At 49.1% G+C, this 17,200-nt stretch overlaps 1 protein-coding gene across 1 annotated transcript in view; it reads left to right on the top strand.

Annotated features, from left to right (window-relative positions):
• Positions 1–2,365: 2,365 nt before the first annotated feature.
• The window catches only part of LOC104534304 (protein Jade-2-like), a gene marked incomplete at its 3' end in the record, with an annotated part of 54,604 nt that continues 39,769 nt past the window's right edge, over positions 2,366–17,200 (top strand). The window contains exons 1-3 of the mRNA XM_010194434.1: positions 2,366–2,423; positions 5,364–5,449; positions 15,825–15,982. Coding sequence (XP_010192736.1) covers positions 2,366–2,423; positions 5,364–5,449; positions 15,825–15,982 — 302 coding nt within the window. The remainder of the gene's footprint in view (positions 2,424–5,363; positions 5,450–15,824; positions 15,983–17,200) is intronic.

The following is a 17,200-nucleotide window of genomic DNA, read 5'->3' as shown; positions in this document are numbered from 1 at the left end:
CTTCTTGGCACTGCCTGGAAGTTAAGCATTTTACAAGAAGATCTGGTTGAACCCTGTGGTTTTAGCCCCAAATTTTGCTCCCTTCAGGCAGGTGGTACCTTGCGTGCTGTGGCGTGCTGTCCCCTACTCAGGCAGTGGTTGCCTTTCAGAGATGTCTGTATTTTGCTCAAGCCATGATTTCATTCAGAGCAGTTTTATGCTCTTTGGTTCAGAGAATGCTGTCTTGGGTCCTGCCAAGCAGTGGCAAAATTATTTACTGAAGTAGGCCCAATGTTTTACCTGCAATGTGAACCACTTCTCTATATGAATATAAATTCATGCTCTTATATAGTGAGTGTGTAAATGTGTGTTGTGTAGTTTGGTGTGGGACAGGAGCAGGGTCCAAGTTCAGTTAAAGGAATCTTCTCACATGCGGATCAGAGCCAAAACCAATCCCAGCATCCTGGCATCTGTACTGTGAGTTAATCATATACGTTTTTTTCTCTCCCTTGGAAGGAGAGCAGTGTCAGTGACACTGCCTTGCTGGAAAGACAAAGATGGGAAACACTGGAAGTCCCACTGGGTACCAGTAGCATTCCTTGACATCAGCTCAGATGTTTCTTTTCCCCATTGACTTTGGCTTATTTAATCTCTGTGACCAGGAACTCCAGGATCAATAAAAGCATAGCTCCGGCTTTGTGCCCCAAAAGCCTGTTTGCCAATTCAGACCAATAGGAACCAGTTTAAAAGGTTCAGGTAGAATTTCCACTAAAAGTAAGTAAACTGCAGTTAGAGCTGTCTTCAATATCGTTTTCCCCGATCTAACGGCTACTTCGAACAAGGCTGGTTTAATAACATCTGTTTCCCCATGAAATCACTGGGGGAAAGTATTGATATTGCCATATTCTGAAGGAACATTTTTAATCGTGTTTTGACAGGGCAATGCCTTACCACAACACCGGTAGTTAAAATGTTTATGATACTTTGTAGTATTATCCCTTGTAATGGTATGATAAAACATGGCATGCATATTGTCAAATACAAGCATTGCAAGGGTTTTATATGCTTATGATGAACTTTTCATGTTGTTTGGGTGGAAAGGGCATGCTCTAGCCCGCTGTCCAGTCTGTGTGCTGTGTCTGAACCACACCGAACCAGTCTTTTGTTATCATCCCCACTTATCATTTGCAGAAGTAGTAGTGTGTACACCATGTTAACAGCCTTGGATTATTACAGAATATCTCAGAAGGTACTAGAATGACCTCCACAAGATTAACATTGTTTTCTGCAGGTGTATTTTAGCTCACAGCCTGGTCCCTGAGTAGCCCTTCCTATCCAGAGCTTCCCAAGCCCTGGATGGGGGGCCATGTTGGTAAACTGAGGTCTTCAAAAGTTAAAATATCTTTTTTTTTTTTTTTCTTTTCTTTTAAAGCACCTACTGGTACAGGTACTTGACTTTCAGCTCCAAGTGCTTGGTTCCTGAGGAGCGAGTTCAGGAGTTACCTGCTGATTTCAAGCGGTTCTGTGGCTTGTTCAAAGTCTCAAAGCAAATCAGCAGCCGAGCTTGAAACTGGTCTCCAGTTCTCCTAATCGGTGGGGTGATACCTGCTGCTGTGGTTTTGTTTCCGAGAGGATGGAGAAGTTACAGCAGCTGTGCTGAAGCCGCTTGCTCAACCCCCTGGGGAGCTACGGTGCAAGGGGCGCTGCATGGCTGTGCTGGAGCAGGCAGAGCAGCTCTGGGTGATGGGAAGCGTGCTCCAGGCTTGGCCAGCGGAGGCTGGCAGTGGATGCACCAGAAGTCTTCAAAGAAGTAGATACCGTCTGAGTGGGAAGATGAGTCAGAGGGTAAAACCCTGGTCTGGTTGCACACAGGGGTCCTCTTCAGCTCCACAATGCTCGGACTTTCCTGGGCAGACATCCTGAGAGTGCGCAGAGTTTCTCTTCTCCTATCTGTGCACTTCTCGCATGTGCCGCCCAGACGAGGTGGTTCACAGGAGGTCTTTTGTCTCGTGGTGGGGCATCCTCTGCCGTGGGGCATCCTGTGGTGGCGATAGCGATGCTCTTGCAGAGGGAAGGATGTTTGGTTGTAAATCCTGCACAGACAAATTGTCATGCAAAGCTGAGCGATCGGAGTGTACTCAGTGTACCTCCTGGGAGTGGGGAAAGCTGGTAGAGAAACACCGACAACTGTAAAGTTTTAAAAAAAACCCTGCAAGGATTGTTTTCTTCCTTTTCTTAAGCCCCTGGGTAGTTGTCTGTGGTGAGGGTAAGTACTGGTTGGTGTTGGGGTGATGCATGGCGTGCAGATATTCAGAGGTAACGGTGATTTGGTGCTGAGATGAGTTTCCTGGTCATTAAGTGTAATGTTCAATTTCTTTTGTTACAGATGGAAGAAAAACGACGCAAGTACTCGATCAGCAGTGATAACTCAGACACCACTGACAGTAAGACCTTTAATTCAAGGCTTTGCACGAGATAACTAAACGATTCACCTCCAGCAGGGAAAACGCTTGAATAATTACTTTGCAGAGAGTGGAGGAAACTGCATTTACTGAGAAGTCTCCAGTGGGCTGGGTTTGTCAGAAACGCAGCAACAAACTGGTACCAGTTTAAATGCCCGGCTGTGGCTCCTCTTAACTGAGGAGAGTGTGAGAAGTCTGGGTGAGGGAAAACTGCTGATGGCAAATCCGCTAACGAAGCAAACGCCCCTTGTAGACAAGTTGTCCTTTCCTGTGAGCTGCAGCCTGAGACCAGTTAGCTCTTGACTGAGTTGTACTGGGGGAAAGGGAAGCTTTTACTGGAGTCAGGGTAAAACTGGAGCTGGCTTGTTCCCTTCTTGTGAGCTGAAGAGTGCTGTGGGGAAAGGGATAAGGCTTGAGCCAGCAAAGCTTACAAGCGCATGCTTGTTTTTCAACATCTACCTCATTTCATCCCCATTCAGGAAAGCACAGAAGCATGTGTTCAACAATAAATATGTGCAAGTGTGCTGAATTTTGGCTATAAATAGAGTGCTTCCCTCCACCACTACTCCAGGGTTTCACCCGCTGCAGCCATAGCGTGGTGCCTTGGTGTTCAGCCCCCTCAAGGCACCAGTCTAATCCCTTGTCTGGGCTCTGGAGTTTCCTACTAGTTGCTCTTGGTTTCTTATGAATGTCACAGTAATTTCATCTGGGCCGTGCTGGGAATTTGCTCTCCACACTTCACAGGATCTGGCTGCTGGATATCCGAGAACGAAAAGGACTTTGCTAAAGACACTAAACTTCTGGGCCTTTTCCTAACAGGATGATGGGGAGATTACAGGGGGTTATGGAAAGGCTGATCTTGCTGGGTTTGGCTGCTGTTCCCACAGCTTTAGCCAAAAAAATTGTCAGCGTGAGCGGAGTTTTCACTGCTACTGCCGACGGGAACCTGCTGTTCTGCTGCTGGAGGGGACCCAGTCCTGTCAGAGCTCTGGAAGGGTCTGGGGGCTGAGCCGTGCCCACAGAAAGTGTTTCAAGCTCTGTCAACACCACTTGCTGCTTGTAAAATAAAACATCTCTATCTCAGAAAGGGGTTTGTTTTGGAAGCCGTGCTCCAAACTTCCCGTCTCCTAATCTGCAGATGCTCAAAGGCTTACCAAGCCGAGCTGTGCTCGCTGGCTGCTCTGCCTTTCGGGGGTAAGGCATCTTTAATCATGGTATTAAACAACATGGCCTTATCTCTGTTGGGCTTGGATATTTATGCTGCAGGTGATATCTAAGCTGTTGACAAATGCTCTCCTGCAGGATAATTGTAAACAAAGGGCCGACCTTCTTTTTTCTGCCTCCACCAGGAAAGGATGGTAGCAGCACGTTATCCAAGTCTACGTAGTTGTAGCAGCGCGTTGTAGGTTGAGGAGAGGGGGCAAGGTGGAAATTAGTGTCTCAATCTCAGTATGAACCATGGATCTGCTGCTGTGATGCTCTAAGCATCTCGCCAAGTCAAGCAGCACTTCCAGGCGGCTGCAGCATAGTGACTTCTGCTGTGGACTGTACCTACACAGTCCTGTTACATGCTGAAATGATAAAAAAATGCATTTATCTGTAGCCCACTTTCATGACATCGAGCGTGATGCTGCAGTCAGAAAAATGATTGTCCCTTGGGAACTGATGCCACAAGATCTGATCTTCATTTTATGAAATACAAGAAAGTGGATTTATCAAGTAAAGAGTGCAAGGTGAATTAGTGCCTTTTCCCCTGCGAGCAAAAATGGGCATGGGAGATTCATCTGGGCTCATGAGGGACTTGGTTGCCTGAGCTGGCAGAGGAAGGGACGTTTCCCACTGCGCTGGTACCTGCACCCGACACAGCCCTGGTCCCTTGTGCCAGCTCAGCTCCTGGCCAGAGCCCTCCTGAAGTCCTTGTGTGCATGGCTCCATTGAGTTTGGCAGTTGTGTGTGTGCGCAGTGTTGTTTCTTCCTATTCAGCCGTCCAAGGATAAAATCAGTATTAAATAGTCCTATTGATAGTTCATTTGGTGCACCCCCACAAAATGTACAGTGGGGAGGGCCTGCATACAGAAGACCCAGCTGTCATCATTAACATAAAAAGATTCCGATGATTAGTTTATTATTTATCATTGCCAAATATAGATGGGATTTTTTTTTAAATAATTGTAGCACATATGACTTGGAAATGAAGATTAATAATATGATGGTCCCAGCACATTTCAGGTTTTAGCTGCCTTTGCCTTGTGGAGGTGGTAGCGGTGGTGATGTTGCTGCTCCAGGCAAGATGATGAGAGTCCATCCGTAAGACTCCCAGAGTAAAGTAATCCCAAAGCAAATATGCTTTTACTACCGAAAAGTGTAAAGTGCACTTGCTCGGTGTGTCCTGTTGGGGGGTTCCCACTAGATGCTGAACTGCTCACAGACGTGGGAGTTACTACTCCTGGCAATGGCAGAGGAGTTTCACCCAGTTTGGTCAGTATTTTTGACTATGGAGTCTGAAGTCCTCAAGCAGTTCAGGTGCTTATCTTTAAACATCTTTATTAGAAAAATGTTATCACCTTAAATCCTGATTCCAGTAGATCCCTGATTCTAGGAGTGCTAGCCCTGGCTCTTAGCAGCCATTCTTACTCATTACTTTGGGTTTGCAATTCTGATGTCTGCATTTGACAACAGTGCTTTTTTCTTTCAGAGGTCTCTGTTTCATCGTCTTTAGCAGCAGGAAAGGGATGTTAATCTATTTTAGTGAAGTACTCCAGGCTGCGCACAAAAATAATGCCATTTCAAGGTATTACCACCTCTTAGCGTTGACCCACGGTGTTCGTTGAGGCTGTAGTAGCGGCAGTGGGACTGGTGACAAAGATAAGGACAAAATTTCGCCACTTTTCCTGGTAACCTGTCTCTCTTGCTTTGTTGCAGGTCACACCACATCTGCCTCCAGATGCTCCAAAATTCCGAATACCAAATCCACCTGGTCACGGCAGAAGGAGAAGAAACCCTCTGAGGTATGTGAGTTTTTAGGCTTTTGCCAAAGGAGAATTTTCCTCTGGGGCCATACTTGCCCAGATGTGGTGGCAACCAGCGTGCCCACAGCTGGCTCTGGGCAGAGGTTGCTCCTTCGTTAGTGGCACAGGTCAGCACTTATGCCAGGGGAGGGTGGCTTGGTGCCACACAAGCTCCTCCCGGTGAAGAAGTGGGAGGTGCGGAGAGCAGTGAAATGAGAGACAGCACAGCTGAGCGAGAGATTATGTTGTGTTGGTTTCTTCCTGTCACGGGGCTCAAGGGCATTAAGCCCAGGCCGATGGTGTTTGACCTTGCTGCAGGGTTTCCCTCACTCCTGGCTGCTACAGGCAGTGCTGCCCACCCCGGAGGCATTGCCCAGGTTGCCTCTGCCAGCTCTGCTGGGTCTGGGACCGGGGCAGTAGTAGCTGCGTGTCCCCAGGACAGTGCTGGAAGGGACAATGCTATCCCTTGTTTTCCCTCATGTGCCTCAGATCCATTTCCACGGGACATGGAAACTATACTAGGCCGTGAGCTGCTGTTGTAGCAACTGCAGTGTTTAGCGGTGGTCATCTTCGCTTCAAGAGCAGCGTGAGCAAAGCCAGAGGACCATTGTTCTCACATTCCCTGTCCTCTGGACCGGGGTCAAGCAGAGCTAAGTTTAGAAGCAGGTGAAGCTGGCGTGGCTAATGCCAACTCCATCCCAAGCCCTCACGTATGCCTCTCATGAGCCTGTGGCTCTGTAAGCACAAACCTCTCTGACATCCTCCCTTTGCTTCAAGCTGTGTAGAGATTTTGAGGTTTTCCTGTGGTCACTGCCTGAATTACAGCTGCACTTAGTTCTCATTGCTGTGACAGATTTGCACTGATGTATCTAATGTGTTGGCAGTGGACAGAGACTTCAAAAGTCTGAGTTGTTTGTGTCTTTGGGAGAGATCGGGGCTGAAAAGCTGTTATTACCAGCTGAGGTAATTGGAGACACTTCAGAGAGGAGAGAACCAAGGGTGCAGATGTCACTGGCTGACAACGCTGTCGGGAAGTTATGCATTAGGGCTGGTAATGTCATCCTTTTGATTATAGATGTGTCTCTTGAAATGGGTGAGGGGGTGTATTCTGTGACCTGAATCCCCCATTGAAAAAGTGAAGCATTTAGGGCATCTTCTCCTCCTGGGACACCGTTACCCCTCTCTGATATAACTGCCCAGCGTGTCCATAAGGGCATCACATTAGCCTTCAGGAGTCCTGCGGAGATGCCCAGCGTTACACCTGATTGGATGCTCGAGGATGTGACTTGTGTGTCACCGGCAGTGCCACCTGTGCCACCCTGCTGCTGCCCAGTAAAATCCTCCCCAAAAAGAGCCTGCGTCGGGAGGTCTTTTCCTGGATCACTGGTACAGACACGCTTTTGTCTTTGATGTGAATTAGCTTTATCAGCCAGCTAAGAGTTTACTGGCTGCTACTGAAGTTACTGGATCTAAGTCCAAGACTCCAAGTGAAAATGCTTCTGCACTTCATGAAGGATGTTCAGACCCAGATGCAAGTTTTGCTGCTGTACAACAGCTGGAGTGAAAACTGGATCTTAGTCCGCAGCACCCAGAGAGGTGTCAGATGTGGGGCCCGGCTCATCCCTCTGCTTCATGTTCTGTTATGCCCAGAGGATGGCTTTCAGGGAAATGTAGCTCTGAAACAAATAAATTGGAGCAAAAGCTTAACAGTGCCCAGCTTAGCAACAGTTGGGGCAGAAAGCGAACCCGTGTGGCATGTCTGAACTGAAACGCCATGGAAATTCAAAGAGGCTATGTGTGATTACTCAAGTTGGAGTTTGGCCAGGGTGCTCAAGCTGACAAACCATCTTTTACAAAAGATTGGTGGGAACCTGAGCAGATGGGACCAGTCCAGATCTCATCTCCCCTTACCCTGCATCTCCCCTGTGGCTGCTGGCATCCGGATCTGCTTGAACCCAGCTCCAGGTGAAACCCGGGGGTCAGGGGAGCATGGACTGTCCCGGGGGTTGGACATAACATTGCCCCATGGCAGGTCTGGACCGCAGCAGTGCATGGTGATGGTTTGGAGGTCACTCCGGTGAGCGCTGGTTTATGGATTTCTTCTACTGCAGCATCTTCTGAACTTTTCCGCCAGTCACCCAACTTCTGCTCGTACTGGAAGCACCCATGAACCTGTCTAGTCCACGCTCTGGATCTGCTGCCCCATCATTGGAAATGCTGCAGTGTTTGGCACATCCTAGAGGGTTTCTCGCAGGAGCTGTGTGGGATTTCAGGCACAGACCGGGATGGGCACTGTGTTCCACTGGAGGTGTAAGACATAAACCACACCACTGTCAAACTGCTTCACGTGAAATCGTGAAGTACCTTTCTCTTTGCTGTCCCAGTTAGGATGGAAACTGCAGGAGGGTAACAGGGAGACCGCATGATGAATATATTATCAGGTGTTGAGCCCCTCTGGGCAGTCTACCTCAGACATTTTGGGGCTGGAGAAGACTTTTCAAGCAGTAACTCAGCCTCCAGGTTTACCCATGGCTTGTAGCTTTATCAAGCACAGAGCTGCTGTCCAGGTACAGGGCATCTGGGCATGTCCCGTGGGGTGACAGTGCTGGAGAATAGGCTGGGGGGGTTGTGTACCAGGGGAAACAAGCTCTCCTGCCCCACTCAAAGTCATGTCCACGTTTCCCTGCAAGCTGCTGCCTGCATTCCCCCTGACAACCCGAGCAGGAGATAAAAAAAAATCAAAAGCATTAGTGTTACGTAGTTATTAGCTAGGTCAGGGGGTGATGTTTATTATGAAAGACTCTGTGAGAAGGGATTAACTATACACATTAAAAACCACCCGATACAAGGCATCTGGAAAAACAAGCTTCTTAACATGGAAAAGTACTGAGCTGTTTGTAAACATCCGTGAAGGGGGCCATTGCCAGGGAGGGTGATTATATTTATCTGTGCCTGTCACGAGGCTCTGCCCGGGCTCTTTCCTGATGTGTTCCAGGCACCAGCCCTCCATCTCCTGCCTCTGGGCTGCAGAGACCTCAGGGCAGAGCCCGGCGTGATGTCGACAGCGCCCTGGGCACGGGCATGGTTCTCCTGCCCTGCCCTCGCCCGTAGGCAGGGGATGGATGCGGGCAGCTGGCAGCAGGTTCTTGTATCTGCAGTGACAGCAGTCAACCAATCTAGTCATTTTAATTAATCTCGTTAGAGCTCGTGTTTTTCTGAAGCTGGCCTGAAACGGAGTGTGGTGGCCGGTACCTGTCTCTGGAGCTCTGCGAGGAGATGCTGGTCAGGGAGGGGGATGCTCGCTTGAATCCTCCCTGTCTTGCATGCTGAAGCTGCACCGGGCATAAGATGTGCCTGAAGGACGGATTTCTGCGTCTTTTAGTGGCTCATCAGTGCAGTCCTGCCTGCGGCTATGGGGCTGCTGGGGATAGGATTGCAAGCCTTGCTGGTTAAACTGCAGTCATCAAGCCTTCGCCCCTGTTTCTGACAGGGAACAGTTGTCGGTGTCTAAGGAGAAAATGTAAGAGCAAGGCAAGTGCATGGTGATCGTCACTGGTTCAATCCGCCAGCTCCCAGCCATCAGCGGCCTGGGGACTCCCTTGGATGCTGCCTGAGTCACTGCCGTAGCCGGTGTGTTAGTCATTAGCTCCTGAATTGTTCGAGATCCAAACCACTACTCTGCAGTGAGTTGCACTGCTAGAATATCTTGTGAGGGGGGAAAAAAACACCTGCTTTTTTGTGCAAGCCACCTGCCTGCTGCCCCTCCAGCCACCCCTTTTCTGAGCTGAAGAGCCCAGTGCAGTCTCGACTCTCCTCTGCGAGAGCTGCTGATCTCCTTATACATCCTCATTGCCCTTCTCTTTCTCTCCAGGCCTTCTGGAGGCAAGGGGACCACAGCTGCAGGCAGGGTTTAAGATGAAGGGGAAACCACAAATTTATACAATTTACGTTATTTTCTGCTCGCCTTGTTTAGATATTACTTCCGTGTTTTGAAAGATGTCTTTTTATATCTCCTTACAAGGATTTAACCCTTTTAACAAACATCCTCATTGCTTCCCTTCTAAGAAGTAATTTCTTAGTGGATTAGATCTCAGGTTTTTCCCTGCGTTAGGTATATAATGGTCCAGTGCAATGTGAATTTAGTCCCTGAGCTCTCCATGCTTGAAGAAGGGCTTTTGTGAGTATAGCCAAGCGAGACTGGACATGTTTTTACTGGGCTGGATGAGGAGAAAATCCATCTCTGTTGAAAGGTTTGACTGCAGTGGCTTTGTCACTTTTCCCAAGCCGGCCTGGGGATAACAGATTAATACCATTGTCTTCTGGATGCTGAGAAGGGCCAGACAAAAATGCTTCTTGTTCCTATTTTAAATTCTGTTGTTCATTGAATCTTTAACATTCAGCATTTTGAGAGGAAACAAGACTAGATGAAGAGATAGCAGCCTGACTCCAAGATGAACATGTGAGTTGAGTGCTTTTTTTCCCCACAGGCAGATAATATCGCTGCTTACAAACACCCACCAGGCATTGCCATGTTTCGGAGTCTTGCTACCGAATATCACTGCTCACCTCGTTTTGGAAAAGGCTGGAAAAACGTGATATAACGGCAGGGAATAGGTCTGGGCGGGCCAGAGGGGATCAGGGCTCGGCAGCCAAGAGCTGCACCCACGGAGGTGCCGGCTTAAGCTGATACGAAGACAGTTTGTACAACCAAAAACTATTCCCAGGACTCCCATTGTTTCCATTGTTTTCTCTTTCTCTAAAATTCCTTGTGACTCATGAGCTACAACAAACAATTTTATGCTTGAGAGGGTGAAGGGCTAATAGCACTGGCTGGAAACGAGGAGGGAGCCCTGCAGACGAGCAGCCAGAGACTCCCCTGGGCTCACGGGGGATAGAGGAAGGGGGTTATGACTGGGAGTGTGTACATGGGACACGGCTGCCAGGATGGCAGGCAGGGGGAAGAGTAGAGTTGAACCAAAACCTGTTATCTTGATGTCAAAAAGCACTCCCACATCTCTTGTGCAGTGACCCACTGCTGCTCGTCCTTCGCAGTGATGCTCGGAGTGTGCTACAGCGAAGTCGGCCGTGCGAGATCCTGCGTTGCTGTGGCGGATGCAGGGGTGTCAGGGAAAGATTGCAGATTTGTTGGGTTTGTAGGAGGGAACAAATTAAAATGCGAGATTTCAGATGCAGGCTGTGGCCAGTCCCTTTGTACCTCACCTGTCCACCTTCTCCCTAGTGAGCATGTTGCCAGCATGCACTCGATTTTGCACAATGAACTTAATTTCTCTTACATTTCGTACCGGTGCTTTGGAAAGTTGGGGTTTTTTTTTTTTTGCAAACTTTTCAGAGATACAGATGTTTTTGTGTATAAACAAAATTGCATCCCGTCCTGGGACTGGGAGCAGGGGTGGTGCTTGTTCCTCTGCCCCAGGAGCAAGGTCTGAAAGCCCCAAGGTCAGCGGGGTGCAGACGCAGGGGAAAATGTGTAATACAATTCCGCTGGCTCGGAAAGCCTGGCTTGGCTGAGCCGCCAGGTCCCTTTGGAGCTGGTTTTCACCCGGGCTGGTTTTCAGCAGGCGCCTGGAGCTGGTGGCCCTGGCTGTGTCCCCGTGCTGGGAGATGCCGAGGCCATGCCGCCTCACCGGGTGTGATCATCTGCACCGGATCCGGCACGGCAATCCCTGGGCTGGCTGCTGCTTTAAAAGCTAATTAAAACCAGCGTTAGACGAGTGTTTCTTTTCGTTTCGATTTAAAGCCCAAAACAGATACAGCTTTTTGGCTCTCACCCAGGAGCTGGTTTTATACGAGCGGAAAGTCGTTACTGTGGGATCTGAATTCGGTGTTTTCAGGTCGGTATTTGGGGCTAAAGGAATAATTGGCAGGCTTAGACCTCTGGGTGCAGTCACTTGAAAAGCCAGGTCCTTGACAGAGCATGTAAAGTGGGAGCTGAATGGTGGTGAGATTGCCAGGCCACTTTATTAGAGGGGTTTGTGAGTGAGTCAGTCAAAGAAGCTGGAAATCGATGCGAGGATTGCACAGGAAGGTGATGGAGAGCTCAGAGAGGGGCTGGGGGGCACGGAGGAGGAGGAACGCTGCTGCAAAGCAGCACAGCCTGGGAGTCCTTTGCTCAGGGTCCCTGATGCGTCACGGCATGCCCCATCCCAGGGGTGTTTCTCTCTGAGATTGTGGCTCAGGGAGGAGCTGAATCCAACCCCTGCCTCGCAGGTCTCTGCTATAACCCCAGGAGCATCCTTCCCCGCACCAGGCTGGATCCAAGTAAAGCATTAAGATGTGAAAATTGGAAGATGTGTTATATTTAATTAGTTTGGGGATTTTTTTTTGAGAGATAAAATCAATGTAGCTTTTGCTTCACAACAGCAAATTACAGTAATAACAAAAAAATATTGATATGTCCTTGGGAAATGCAATGGCTTTGGTGTTCACATTCCTGGACCACCGGGCTGTGCTGGGGAGGCAGTCAGTCCAGCACTGCAAACTGGTGGGCTGAAAGGATGGGGAAACAGTAGAGGTTGGTAATATGGGCAATAACTGCCTAGAAGCTGTTTCCTGCACAAAAAGATCTGGATGGGATTGCGTGTGTGACCAGACAGCTTCTCCACACAGCTGGTGAGACAGCTGGAGCAGCAGGACCTCTGTGTGGTGGCCTGAGCTGCTGGGGGGAGGTCCATGTCCTCCTTGGGCTGCTCTGGTAGAGCCTGGTCCATGATGTAAGGTTGGTGTGATCACACTGGGAATTAACCTGCTGCCTCATGTGTGGGTGATGTGGATGCAGGGAAAATGGGTGGGAAGCGGAAACATGAGGCTGATGAGGTGAGCAGGGACCGAGAGGGAAGTTTTTTCTATGGTCCCTCTCATGTGGAAGTACGAAGGCAAAAATGTCTTGGGGCTTTGCAATTTCATGTTCTTCTTCCCCATCTTTAAAGCAGATGGTAGCAAAGGGCGTTGAGCCCTGGAGTGCATCTGTGAGCATCACTGAAAGCTGCCTGAGGGTCCTGAGCAAGCAGAGGTGATAAAGTGAATGTCTTGGTTTGGCCTTCCCCATTGCTGGCAGATCGATAGGCAATGAACTGGATCCCGCTGCCGGGTGGGAAGGAGAGGCCGGAGCCTGGCCAGGGCTGTGGCGGGAGCAGGGCAGCCTGGCCTCAGAGACAATTTGTCAGCTTCTGCGGACAGGGAGAAACAGTAAACACTCCTATTGAGGGAAAATTGCTTGTTTTCTGGTACCCAACTTTCTCTTCACCGCCAGGTCCTCGGTTCATCAGTGCCCAATTTACCCTTTATTTGGTTTTCATAAATAATTCAGAGGAGTTTGAGTAGAATAATTGAGTCTTTTCCCAACCCTAATCCCAGACAATTCAAAACAAAAAGACATTTAGATTACAATTTGAGCATATTAGCTGTTGGGAGATTTCCAGACAACTGATCTGCTTTCCTTTACAATTTCTGCGCCGTTCTATCATTTCTAAAGTGTTCTGCTTTGATAGTTAATAATTTGAGCATTTCCAGTTCTTCATGAAAAGACAGAGGCATCGCTGTGATAAAGTGCGGGTGCGCGTGCTGCCGTTGGATGGGTGAGCTTATCTGTTTTCCAAGAAGGACTAAATAAATGAAGCACTGAGATTGCAAATCCAGCCTGCGATGTGCCTTATCATCTTCAGGGAAATAGATACAATCGTGCTTATTTGGCTTAAAATTAAAACTAAGCTTCTACGCCGATGTGAGCTGAAAACCCAAAAGGGATGAATTTGGGGAAGACTTAATGCAGGAAAACACAAGCCTGGGATCTGTACCATGCAGAGGGGAGAAATTACACCAAAGGCAGATCCCATTGCTGCATTTTCCAACACGAAGGCTGTGAGATTTGCGTGGTGGTGTGCCGAAGGGTTTTGCATCTGCCAAGGATGTTGCGAAGCGTTGGTGAGGCTGGTCCCACTGGTGCAAAGCAGTGGTGAGCAGCATGAGATGCTGCTGGAGCGCTGGACCACTGAAGCCACGAACCCAGCAAACAGCCAAGAGCACCAAAGAAGTAATCTAAGTAATATCTATAAACAAAGCAAAATGCTGTTAGGATTGGATGGAGCTGTTTATTTCCTCTCAGGGAGGACCAGGGCTCCCCAGCATCGCTGCCAGCTCCTCCCCAGGCTGGCTGCATGACATGGGCTTGTCAGTGCAGGCTTTTCCATCTTTTGGATTTGCATGCTGTGAAAGGGTGATGCCATGCTCCTGCGCCCTGTGGGTGTCCTCAGGAGGCGACTGAGTTGGTGGAGGGCACTTACATGTCAGCAGGGTCCAGTCCAGGGAGTTTTGAAAAACCTCTTGTGTGCCCAGCACCTTTGGAAAACCATTCCTACCTGGCTTTGCCCATGAATCCCAAGGGCAAGTGTCTCCAGTTTGCAAATGGAGCGGTGTATAAGTGCTGCAGCACTGCTGGCCCAGGGCCGGTAGTCAGAGTGGGGAAGTGGCACCAGCCCTGGATGCTGCCCCTGACCACGCGTGGTCCAGGCATGGGGGAGCATCTTGTCCACCAGAACAGAGCAGTCTGAGATGGGGAGGCTTGCTTGGGTTTGTGTTATCCTCATCGGTGATGGGCGCTGAAATGGGGAAACGGAGATGCCGTTTGCCTGAGTGGTGACCCTGGCAGTGCAGGGGGGTGAAGAAAAGGGCATATTTGTACACTGTGTTTTAGAAAATGAGCTACAGTGAGGTCACTTTGCTTGTTTTGATATGCAGACACACAGCACTGGAAGGACTACAAATTCTCACGTATCCCTTCTCATGTTTGATTAACATTTATCTTTTTTTTTTTTTTTTAAATTTCTCATGCTGGCAACACAGTAAAAGGTCGCTGTGGTGTCCGTAACCAGACATTTGTAGCACATGGAGACTTACAGGGACCTGATCTTTCTCAAACTCAGTCTAATTCTGACTGTAATATGTGGGCTGTTAATTACGTTTATTGAAGGATGCGCTGAGACTGTGTCTGGCCAACTCAAATCAGGTTTATATAGATGTTGTCAAGAATGTCTCCAGGCAGATGCATCAGGAGGAAGGTACCAGTACAATTCAGAGAGGTCCCAACATAGGAAAGGTTGTTTGTGTATTATATTTAACTCTAATTGGGTTAGCAGCTGAGACTCTGAGGATTAAACAAACTGACCTAAATACTGGTCTCAGTGGTCTTAGTTAATGTCTAGTTTCCTGCGTCTCAGCCAATTTGGTTTCCCAAATACTCTCCAAAGTGTCTTATCTTTGTATCGAAAGTGTAAAACCATATCATATCATTTACTGTGGTTCTGATGAAGCCATGTGCATTTGGAGAATAGATTCTGCAAACAGATTAAACAGCATGTAAAGAAAACACCTGGTCCATTCTGGTAAGGCAGAAGGTAAGGCAGGCATAGCAGGGATGGAGTGGACAGAGCGGGATGGTGTCCAGGTGTGATTGCTGGCACCCTCGGTTATTATCTCAGCTAATAGCAGATGGTAGAGAGGAGAAATCATCCGTTTTCATTTACAATTTATTTTTATGCTGCAAGAGGCAGGGTTGCTGGAGTCATTGCTGTCAGGCAACCCTCTAGAAGGAAAGCCTTATTTACCGTGAGGGATTTTGGAATGAGTTTTTGATCTTAGTGTGTTGAGGGAAGGTGCTGCAGGGCCAGCAGTGGGATGGAGAACAAGCCCATGCACTGCCCGAGGGGCTGGGGGTTTTTTGTAGAGGAGAGGTCCAGTGTCAGCTTCACGGGAGGTTTATTGAGTCAGGAAAAATCTCCATGGCTGTGAATGTGTAAGCAGGCTCCTAGATCACCTTTTAGTCAGATATTTTCCAGCTCTAGCGTAACCCATCCTGGCTTTTTGCCTTTACTCCCACAGCTTCAGTCATGTCAAGAGCATCATTTTCCCCCAGTAATGATGAATGTGGAGATGCCCAGTTGCTGCACAGCCCTTGGTGTTTGGAGCAGATGTTCCTGTAGCTCTGTTGAAAACATTGATCCCCTAAGAGAAAGCAGCCTGTTGTTTCCTTAGTTTAAACCTGATTTTCGGTCCGTGCCTCGGCCGAGCTTGTACCCTGCGGGATTCACATCTGCCTGGGCTGGTGGATCCTGGGAGTGCTGCAACCATGGGGGTTCTTGGTGCTGCCTGGCCAAGCAGGGGAGTCCCTGCCTGCACACTTTGTTCTCCCCAAATCCTGTCTAAATCTCACCTCGAAGGTGACATAAAGTGACAGCTCAAAGCCATGCTATCAGGGATGCAGGCACCAACATGCTGTCCCCAGGTCAGCATCCCTGGGTGTGCACCCCGCTTCTGCCAGACTCCTTCACTCGTGTTTTGTTTTGTGTTTTTTTCGTTGCAGGTTTTCCGTACGGATCTGATCACAGCCATGAAGATCCCCGACTCCTTCCAGCTGAGCCCTGACGAGTACTACGTCCTGGCTGATCCCTGGAGGCAGGAGTGGGAGAAGGGTGTCCAGGTGCCGGCAAGTGCCGAGGCCATCCCAGAGCCTGTGGTCAGGTAAGCGAGCAGGGTTCCCTGCAGGGGATCCCCTCTGCCTAGCAGGGGACACACTAGCTCATAGAGCACATCAAGGGGACACAGGGGAACCCCGGGCTTGCACAGGGATGCACTGGGACCTCCCACCGCATGCTGCCATGGGTTTTCTGAAAGTCCTTCTCATGTGTGCGCAGGTTTTTTCAGGCAATGACAAGGAGCTGTGCCAGGCGGACCAGCTTCTTGTTTGCTTTTGATCGGGGAATTTTAAAAAGATGCGAGAAAATTAAAGGGAAGGTAAAAAAATACCAGTAAAAAACCACCCAGAAGGTCAGCCTCTGCCTGGCTGGTTGTTGCATCTCTGTCTAGAAACACGTGGCTGTACCGCTGATATGTCATGGAAAGGGTGCAGGAGTTGGCCCTTAAATTAAAAACTTCCGTCTTTACCATGTAGGCTGTTGGTGCGTATTGGAGACGTGATGGGCATGCTGAGATTTGGGGCTTGGGAAAAGGAGCCCAGCGAATAGACAGGCATCTCCCAGACCTTGTAGAGACGACGTCTCTCGGCCTAGATTGGTGTCTCAGTAGCTATTTTAAAATAGGGAACTGAGTTTTAAAATAGACACTTAAACAGCTGCTCGGGCAGAAAAGAAACGAGGGGGAGCAGCTACTCATTCACCATGTGTGGGGAAAAGGCTGATGCTGCCTGGTGGGGAAAACCAGGCGGGTCAGGAAGGAACCCCAAAACCTGCAGGGTTGGACCTGAAGCTTGCAGGATTGGACCTAAAAACTCCCAGGGTCAGACCCCAAAACCTGCTGGGTTTTGCAGCTCCCATGCACTTGCTTCATGGTGTGTGACCCTGGGCGTGCATCCTGCAAAAGCATCATGTGGGCGAGATGCTGGGGCTGCGGGGGGATGTGTTTTGCTTGGGGGTTTGGGCAGGGTGTGAAGCCCAGCAGAGGCTCTGCGTGTCCCACAGCCCGAGCAGCTGCTGCCGCAGCTGTCCACCCTGCTTCTCAAGTAAACTTTTGTGTACGCTTCCCCTCCTCCCCCGGGGAAAACGGAGAAAGAAATGAAACTTTAATGAGTCTGAGCACATCAAAAGGGAAGTTGTAAAGGGGACTGTTGAGTTGATTTAATCCTTGGGGTAGGGGGGGCGGAACTGTGTGTGAAATATCCTTTTTTAATTGTCTTGGCTAGCTAACCGCAGTCTGGACTCGCAAGTGACTGCTCCCCAACTG

Source organism: Mesitornis unicolor, unplaced genomic scaffold (assembly GCF_000695765.1).
Source record: "Mesitornis unicolor isolate BGI_N332 unplaced genomic scaffold, ASM69576v1 scaffold24521, whole genome shotgun sequence".
Taxonomy (NCBI): Eukaryota; Metazoa; Chordata; class Aves; order Mesitornithiformes; family Mesitornithidae; genus Mesitornis; species Mesitornis unicolor.
The sequence above is the reverse complement of the archived record's forward strand: the minus strand, read 5'-3'. Positions and strand labels throughout refer to the sequence as shown.